This window comes from Centruroides sculpturatus, unplaced genomic scaffold (genome assembly GCF_000671375.1).
Source record: "Centruroides sculpturatus isolate CEXI.00-Female unplaced genomic scaffold, Cexi_2.0 scaffold2556, whole genome shotgun sequence".
Lineage (NCBI taxonomy): Eukaryota > Metazoa > Arthropoda > Arachnida > Scorpiones > Buthidae > Centruroides > Centruroides sculpturatus.
In genome coordinates, this window is record NW_019386643.1 from 2,671 (window position 1) to 13,128 (window position 10,458).

The 10,458-nt window shown below is 28.8% G+C and overlaps 1 protein-coding gene across 1 annotated transcript; it reads left to right on the plus strand.

Moving 5' to 3' along the window:
• Window positions 1-2,131: 2,131 nt before the first annotated feature.
• LOC111615475 (neuropeptides capa receptor-like) lies at window positions 2,132-8,017 on the plus strand. The gene is made up of 4 exons (XM_023356880.1): window positions 2,132-2,348; window positions 2,424-2,704; window positions 3,442-3,608; window positions 7,404-8,017. The coding sequence occupies exons 1-4, from the start codon at window positions 2,226-2,228 to the stop codon at window positions 7,760-7,762; spliced, it is 930 nt and encodes a 309-aa protein (XP_023212648.1). The 5' UTR covers window positions 2,132-2,225; the 3' UTR covers window positions 7,763-8,017.
• Window positions 8,018-10,458: the final 2,441 nt, after the last annotated feature.

Consider the following 10,458-nt stretch of genomic DNA (forward strand, 5'->3'; position numbering starts at 1 on the left):
CTTTCTTTGGTAAATCGCTCAAGTGTTGCATTGCTTTATCCCATTAATCCCATAATCTTATAGATTTCATCGAATATTTCAACAGGTTAATATCAAAACATATTTAATTTTCATTTCAAATGAAATTTGTTGATAGTTTCTATTGAAAAATATTCAACTCCTGAAAAGAATTTGAAGAAAGTTTTAAGAGAAACTTTGATCTCAAGTATTAAGATGTAGTATTTTCTCAATATGAAATATTTTACGTCATGTCTGTCAATCGGAGTTACACTCATCGTGTTACACGGATTCGCGTACTTCAGTCAAAGTTAATACTTCGTACGATATTGCTTTTATTACTTAAGCATTTTTTTATTTCCTTATATTACTCGGAATTCTTTTCTCTTGCCATTCATTTCCTTTTTCAATAACCAACCAGAAGACTTTATCACACAATTTTATAGATTTTTTTTTATATCTCTGCCGATTTTATTCGTCTCCCATCAAAAATACTTTCGGCACTTACAAAAGAAGTGATTTTTAAAGTGAAGAACTTTACGTGTATTCAGTTTTACGTACGTAACATATTGGCTTAACACTCGATCAGACATAATAGTTCAGAATGAACTTGTTCCAGGATAACGAGAAAGCAAGAAATGTAATATTTTCTTAAAGTAATCAGACTATTTTTATAAACGGTTCAAAACTACCGAGTAAAGAAGTTATTTTTCGTGTTTTCAATAAATAATTTGTAATAAAAATAGGTTTATTCCGTTATAAATTATCAAATATTTAAACGAATACTTTACTTGAAAATTTTATTTTTTGAATTTTAAAAAAATCTCTATATCGTGAGATGCAAAAAACAAAAACAACAACAGCAAAAAAAATGCAGAAAAGAGATTTTTGCCAAACACATACATAATTAAATTATTTTGTCTTTAATTTAGTACAGTTGACAAATGTAAACAATATTTATTAACATCCTAGTTTAATATTAAATTAAAATGATGCGTGAGAAATAACTTTCAATAAAATTTTTCAAATGTGATTTTGAAGCAAATTACTTATATTTTACTTTATGTATATAATAAAGATGAAAAGACTAAGACTTTATTTCTAAAGCTTTATTACATTTTTGTTCTTCGAATCACTTTATATGTAAACGTAAGAAGTTGATAAATTACAACTTTTTTAAATTACAATTTTTTGTAGATCTGTAGCTGGGAAACTGAAGAAAACACTTATATAGAATTTTCTATTTTTAGAGATATGTACTGTACAAAGTTCTTGATAACTTATCGTCAAACCAACCTGTTTATAAAGACAAAAAATATATATATTTTTTCTAGTTTATGGTTTATTGGGATAAACAGAAGTCTGAATATTGCATAAAGAGATCGATTCAGTTTAAAATATTTTATGTGGTTGACTACACCTATAACACTATACTATGAAACTCAAAATCATGTATAAACACAGTATTTATGGCACGGTGGACACAAACACTGTGTTTATACGTAATTTTAATTTTCATAAGTATAATGTTATAGGTGTAGTCTAACCACGAAATACCGTATGACAATTCTTTTATAATTAGCGATTATGGCATTCATGGAAATTGGCCCACTCGCTCCGCTCCATTCATGTCATAATCGCCTGTATTATAAAGTAATTGCGTAATATACTATTGCCGAATCCATAATCAGCTTGAAATTAAGGTTCAGAACGAAGATCCCAAAAAAATAAGACAAAGAATCCACGATTAAATTCATTCAGAAGACATCTTGACGTTACTTCTATCGAAACCAGTACAATACATTTGATACAAAAATCTACTTTTTCTAACATGTAGTTTAAATTTTCTTGATTATAAGCGGGAAGGGTCCAATAATATATCAGTAAGTATGGATGAGGAATGGAGTACGATGTCTATTTCCAATTATGAGTGATAAATTATGAAGACCCAGATAGAATTCGTATACGAACCCCTCATTGCAATGGTATTTCCTATTATTCTAGTTAAAACTCTACGAATTTTATATGATACAAAGTAACATTTTAAAACGAATATACCTTTATTTCAGATGGAAGAGAATGAGACTTCAAAGGTTGGGATGCATAACGCTTCCGACGAAACCATTGTAGATTTCAGTCTCAGTTATAGAGCCGTGAAAATTCTGAGCGTGTACTACATCCCTGTACTTGTGATAGGAGGTTTTATCGGGAATGGTATCTCCATAGCCATGTTCTTCTTTTCCCGTATACGTTTTCGTCCTTCTAGTTGCTACCTGGGATATCTTGCAGTATCAGATATCTGCTTCCTCTTAATACTCGCCTTTCAATGGATTCACGATTATTGCTTCGAGGTAACATCAATATCAATATCGAATTATTTAAAAAATTAATTACTCCTGACTCTTACATGTCCTTTTTCCTTGTAGATTATTAATTATTGGATCGTTTGCAAAGTCATGGCATTCTTAACATCATCATTCAGTTGTTGGTCCGTCTGGCTGACTGTCAGTTTCACCATAGAAAGATTCGTTGCTGTTAATTATCCACTCTGTCACAAGTGCCATTTTGGCACTAATAACAGGGCTAAAATCGTCGTTTCCATTATCGGAATCGTCAGTTTTTTATTAAATTCCTACATCTTTGAATTTGTAGGGCTGTACGAATTCGATAGTCATCTGATGTGCGAAGTTTATTTAACGTATTTCACGTAAGTTTACTCATTTTAATCTATTTCCTTCTTAAAGTTAATTATAAAAAAATATGAAGAATTAAATACATAAATTCTTATATTAATCTATAATATATATATAAAATTTTATAAATATGGTTTGTTATATTGAAATAATTTTAGATGATAAAGGATAGAAGTTTTCGCGATTTTTAATGCTTTTTTTTGCAATATTTTTAAGTAATAAAAGTCGAAAAATTGCTTTAACCTTGAAAATATAGTTATCTTAATAGCAATTGATTGAGGAGATAGAAAATGTACTTATCTGTACTCGTTCAGCCAATCACCTTGAAGATAACTGTCTTTGACGAATTGCTTTTAAGATAAATTTTCTATTAAATTAACCATATTTTCAATCAATCGCCATTAAAATAACTGCGAACCACAATTTTACATTGTGTACAGGGTGACGCGAAGTCAGTTAACCATCGTAAAGACTTCATTTCTGTCTTATTTAAACGCTTGATTCACTTACAACCTATCCAAAAATTGTTGAAAATGAGATCCTTCTCGTTTGAGACACAAACTACGATTAATAAACTTAAAAACAGTTAACTAAGTTTTGGGCCATCCTATTTATTGAATTCTTCTTGTTTAAAATTTTCTCTTCCATCATAATTCAAGGTTATTGTACTACGTTTCCAAGTTTATACAGTATACCTGTCACTAAATTGCTTATCTCTAACATAATTTCAAAGAGAAATTTTAATTTTCAGTGAAATGTTCTACATAAACATTGTGGATACGATCGTTACGCTGATATTACCAGTGATTATCATCAGTTACGCCAATTTTATGATAGGACGTTCTTTGTTTGCATTTTACACAAACTATCATCGAGAATTTGGCAATTCACCTACAGAATCTTCCTCGAGAGATCAAGGTAAATCAATTTATTTTCTAAAAAATGGCGTAAAATATACAACAATCTACGTTGATTTTGTACACGTGCTTATCGAGTTCTGTGGCGTGCTGCAATGTAATATGGTTTCCATTTATCTCGTGTCGTTTACAAATCAGACACTGTCTCGTTTGTGTTGCTAGACTTCTAAAGTCACGTCTTGTTGACATATATCTTTTTAAATTGATTTCTATTCTAGGTTTATATAAAAGTAAATTGAATTATAAATTGTATTTTAGCCGAATTCATGAACCAGATTCTGAATTTGATAAAAAAATTTTTAAAATATTAAATTCTGTCAATTTAACTTAATATAATTTTATTTTGTCTTTTGAACACTATACAGTGTAAATACACGAACACTTGGCAGTCTTCACCTTAAGTTTATTCAGTTTTTCAACTAAAAACTGAATAAACTTAAGGTTAAGATTGCCAAGTGTTCGTGTATTTACACTATATAGTGTTCAAAAGACAAAATAAAATAAAATTAAGTTAAATCGATCGAATTTAATAATATGAAATTAAATTTAGCACGGAAATATGAAAAAATATCTACTAAATTAAAACGTCTAAATACCCCCAAAAGATCAGCAAACAATATCTGAAACTAGAAACATTGTGTCACATTCCTTGTACAGTACTTGCAGTGATAAAAAAAGTTACATAGGTGAAAACAAGAGAAAAATGAAAGTCAAATTGAAGGAACATATTGCGAACCTTATATATAATACAATTAACTCTACTTTTCACGACACTATACGTCAACATTGATAAAAATAACGTAAAAATCCTTCATAAAGAAAGAATAACGTATAATCGCAGATTTAAAGAAAGTGTAAAGATTCTTAAAAACAAAAAAAAATGAATAAATATAAACTTAGTGTAAAAATAAATGAAAATTGGCTTAGAATATTGTAAATCAAATTTATTGAAATTGTAAACATATGGAAATTAGTACGGCTATGCGCAATAAGATTGTATTGTAATAAAAAATTAAATTAGAATTAAAAACACTAAAAACCTATAATCCAGCAATTTAATTAATTAAAATCGATCATCCGTTACGAGAAATTGTTCAAAAGATAACTGTTTCAAGAGAGTAAAATAATTTTATTTGTACATATTAGCCCAGGATTAATTTAACTGAGTTATATATTTTCATTATTGAAAATAAATAACTCAATAATTTTATTTGTTTTCATAAAAATAACACAATCTTCCTTGTTACCGAAGGAGAAAACTGCTCTTTCGTAAACAAACAATGCTTAATTTCTTAAAGAAGGATTATCTAAAACCGTATTAATGATAATCCTGTGTTAACTTTATAAATTAGTAAAAGTAAACACGAAAGTGCAATTAGAAATGCCAACAGAGAAGAGTCTAACTTCTGAAGGTTTGCTTGTTAATTGGGATTCATTGGGAACAAGGAAATTTCTGTGTGAATCTTTGTATTAGTAAGATACGACAATGCCACACATGGGCGATCTTCCCAGAAGGACTTTCTATGGGGAATTGGCTCCTATTTAAGAGTTAGACACGTGAAGAACCGGAAAACTCCACGTAGCACGTTGGTGAAGCACGAACTCATCACCAACTATCAATCAATGAGTGATGGGCACACTGGTAAAAATAAATCTTGAAACAACCCTCTTAAACTTTGTAAAATCACTATAACTGATAAATTTACGTACTTTTTTTAAATTAGAATTAAAGTATGGTTAGATTAATCTTTTTCTTCTTAATGATATTTTCTAGGTTAGTAAACACTTGACAGCCTATCATCAAACTTGCACAATACTTCTCCTTTGTTGTTTCTCCCATATAATGACATATATTTAGAAATGATTGTATAAAAAAATAATAATGTTGTATATTCCTCTGTGTCGAAGATAAGGTCATTTTGTAGAAACTTTTTTCATTTTTCACGTCATAAAAATATTTATTCTAAAGTTCTTTGATCCGGTAGTATATTACAATAGAATTTGGAATAGAAAATTTCTCTTCTATTATAAAAATAAATAATATTGAAGTATAAAATGCGAATAGAAGCGAAAGTAGTAACGAGCTGGAATTCCTCCAGGGCAAAAATTATATAACTGAACACGAATTTTGATTGTTTTTTGTAGTAGAAAATATATAAAACAATCCGAAAACAAGAAAGAAACTTCGCGTATTATTAAAAACAATAAAAATACTTCAAAAATTGTTCGGTAGATAACGCACAACTCAAACGTTCGCGATCGATTCTTGTATGCCATTTGTCTTGTTCCTGTCTAATAGCCTCATGCACAATGAAAAAGTTTGAAGTTAACCAATTACCATTCACTTTAGTACGTATAAGATTATTGGATAATATCTAACTCAATTTTTGATGTTTATGAATATGAGTATGATAAAAAAAAGTGCTAAAGTGCTTCGAAATTTTTAAAATTTGTAAATTTATTGCATGCTTTTCTTAGTTCTTGTGTGTTCTAGTGAGTATTGTTCTTAGTTGTCGTGTGAAAGCGATTGATTAGCGTTCATTACAAATTGTCAGAATCACTTTCAGAAACACCGATGTTGGCAGTTTTAACTTTGTTTAATCTCATGTAAACATCACCTCATGTGATAGATCTTAAACACTATCAGAACGATTTAATAATTTCCTTTAATCATTTCTTGCGTTGCATTAGTAAAAAGGAGAATTTTATTCAATTAAGTCACTTTTCCAACGATATAAACGATGTAGTTATAACGAGAATTACGTTTAATACGCAAATTTGGAGATAGCAGTAATACGTTTTCTAAATCACACGTGTTCATATATAATTCAAGATTTAATTTTTTAACGTATTCTTTCGTTTTTATAAATTCCGTTTAGGTTAGAAACTCAACAGATTGTATTATCGATCGATAAAGAAAGCCATTTGAGGTCACTCTAATAAGAGATTTGAATGAAGAGACGTTTCCACGTGGAGGAAATTATAAAATATTTAAATTAAAATAAAGTCGACCTTATGTGTAAAGTCAAAATGTACCCTTTAAATCACTATCTTCAAATTCAAACAGATTAAGCGAATAAACGGTTAATAACGCAATTTTTCTTATTTTGATCTTTCATAATGAATGAAGAAATTCATATTTTATATTTTCCTACTTTTTATTTGTTAAATATTAATCCATTATCTATCTTTTTTCCCCCTTAAGTCTGTAAAGATGTTCTACAGCATTTCTCTAATAATTTTTAAGTTGCCAAAGATGTAGAAAAATATTTTTCTTAACCTGTTTATTTACTTTGCTTTAGGTAAACTGATGCAGCTCTGTCCAAAATGGCGAAAGTGAATTGAAAATATCGAGTTTAAATCTTCTAAATCGGCGTCTTTTAGACGTCTTTCTTGTATATTGTCACATTCCATGCATTATACACGATGGCAATTCGTATACTTTTGAAAATATGAAGCTGTTACCAGGTATAGTAGCAAAATGTTTTATAAACATCAAATACGACGTTTTTATCCTTCGAAAAATGCTTTTGTCTGAAGTATTTTCGAATATCTTTCCACAAGAGGGAATTCTTCTTTATGTTATAGCTGAAGTTGACACCTGCTGTTCTTAATTAAAATATTCCTATTCAACGCTATTTGGAGTAATATATTCCGCATATCCTGATATTTCATCACATCAAATACTACTAATTATTTCTGTAGACAGAGTTGAATAAGGATCTAATGTCATCAAGGAATGCGATTAATAACTGCGATTTTATCTTTCATTTATTTAAAGATACGTATTTTCCAGATTCCTGCAGAAAACGGAAGAAAGGCACGCCCCAATCGATCCAAATGAACACAGCACGCATGCTGTTTCTCGTCTCCACCACATTCCTGATTTTGAATCTACCTAGTTACGTCATGCGATTGTATACATTGTATCTGGAATTCACCGACAGCAAGCCAACAGTCAACGTCATCATCATACAGCGTTACACGATGCTTCCCTACTACAGCAACTTCGCAGTTAATTTTATTTTATACAATTTAAGTAGTCGTGTGTTCAGACGATGCGTGTTCAACTATTTACGCAGATACTACAAAGTGTTATTCGATTGCGGTAGCGATCATTCCAATCTCGATAATCCTAACAACATTGTTCGGTAATACTTTTATCTTTCTGGATGTACGCGTGTAAATTTAAATATACTTCCCTCAAAGTAAAATACCTATTTGAAAAGAAAACAAAGAAATTTATGCTAAGAATCTCCTGTACAGAGCCAAAGTTACACTCCATATTAAGTGCTCAATCTAACAAAGTGCCATTTTGAGATTTTCTGTGTTCATTTTTTACGAAAAGTCTCAAAAAACATTTTAAAATTTGTAAAAATAAAATTCATGACTTAGTTTAAACTTTCTACATTAAATTCTCAATAAATTCCGTTGTGTTTGTTTAGAAAACTTTTACGTTTAGTTATAGAATTTCATTCAAAAAATTAGATTCCTCCATTCTGTTATTAATATTATTATATTTTATATTTATAAAAGTATCTATAATATATCAGATAAATTGATTACACTAATGGAATATTTTATCTGTATCTTTCCATCCTTCAATTGTAAACAAATTCTTCTAAACGTTACTTTTATAATATTTGAAATAATTTTTTTTTCAAAATCTCTAATAATATATTTATTACTCGAAATCAATTAAAATAAAACAAAAAAGCAATTTAAAATATTTTAAATATTCTTTTTTACGCTTATTTAGTTTGAAAATTGAAAAATTGGATGAAGCCCCAATAAAGCCTAATTTGACGTTATCAATCAATCTTTTTTAAATCGGCCAATCAGTTTCTTCATTGTGAAAATTTTTCTGTAATGTATCTTATTTGTATCGCTGCGGACTGACTACTTTTTTTATTTTTTTTTAAATTTAACTTTACGATTTTTCTTGTATACTTAATGAATTTTTCTCGTCGTAATTATCACTAGCCATGTATAAACAATATTACTAACGACGTGTCGAATTTTAAGATATTATTGCATCTCTTTATCATTCTAGTTCTCACAACTAATTACATGAAGTATGTTAAGAGATTTTTTTTCTATTTTTACGTGTTATACACGACTTAATTATTATCTCACGATGTAGTCTAGACATTTAATTTTGTCATTATTATGCTAATAGCCTTTCAAAACCTGATGAGTGTCCTAATTCTAATTATCAGGAAAATTATATATGTGCATAATTCCTACCTTAAAGCCAATTTATATACAGGTTAACAAACAAAAAGTTATTTGGTTTCTCTTAAAATCTATAGACAAAACCGTGATGATAACCTCTCACAACCATCAAGATAATGTTGTAGCCTTATGAAAAGTTATGAAGATTTGGCAAAATATATATTATTTTGAGCATTCCAGATATGTTTTTACTACCAAATTCTTGTTAGAAACAGACACTTAGGAACTCCGGTGTTTGTGTGTGTGTTTTTTTATCTCACAGGAGATTTAAGTATTCTTAGAATAGATTTTTTTTGATGTGTCGATATTTCAACTCGTTTTGATATATTGTAAACATTCAAATGGTGCTTATATATCTTTGAGAATGCACTTATACATGTCGTACGTAAAATTTTATAAACTAAACTAAGTTTTTTGGACCTATGTAAACCCCTGGTTTAGAATAAAAGCTGTTTATATATGTAAATAACGACTTGCTGTATGAAAAAATTTGAGGTATGGGTATGTAAATAATTTAAGTTTTATCGGATTTAAAATCTAGTTAGTACTTAAATTAAATATTAAATTTCTTTACGTTAAAAATTCAGAAAGTTGTAAACAACACATTTACCTCGAGAAATCAATAAAACAAACCGATTTTATGAAGTTTCCTCTCCCTTACCATAAATAAATACTTGTTACGTGTGTATTAATCTTTTATGAATTATTTTTTTATTAATAGCCATTGTGATATAATATAGAAAATAGGAATGAAAATAGAGAAAATAAAAGAATATAGTCTTATTTCATAAAATTATTTATGTAAAATTTTTTAAATGAATATATTGTGTACATGTATATATTGGAGGTTATATATTGTAATGTATTTGAAGTTAAATATATATTTTAATAAAAGTTATATTTCATGAGAGAATATATTTTTTGTGTTTCTGTTAATTAAAATAATTTGTTTACGCACGTTCTTTAATACACAGCACACGAGTACAATGCGTTACGAAGGTGCGAGTAAAGAGAAAGGGGTGTTCAGCGCATCACGTGTTCAAACAAATATCGATTCGCGGAATAGTAGCATGCCGGATTATCGGCTTCTTTTCAGATGTCGGATTACCGGACGTTCTGTATTAACGGATGCCGGAATAACGAACTTCTATTATATTTCGGGGTGCTTTCTAAAAACTCGAACTTCTTATTACTGTATACAATTCACGCTTTTTTAAAGGTATTTTGGAATTCCAATCATTAAAAATTTCGATATTTTGTAGAATACGAAGAAATTTTTATTTTATTAGAAAAAACATCAGAAAAAAAAACTTACTTTCGTCAGAAATTTTTAAAAATTTAGAAAAATAAATACAAATATCAAGAGAAACAATGCATNAAGTTACAAGAATATTACTTTAATAGAACCCCCCATGGAATATACGCAATAGAGATTTTTTTTGAAGTATCAAAACTACTTCTTCAGGAAATTATCATCATTCATTAGAAATCTTTTGAGTAATACAATAATCTCCTAATGGAATTCTTTCAATATTTTTCTCACATCGACCTCCTGGACCCTTTTAAGAAGCATCCTCCTCAAAAGAATTTACCCTCTCGATTATATAATATTAAAT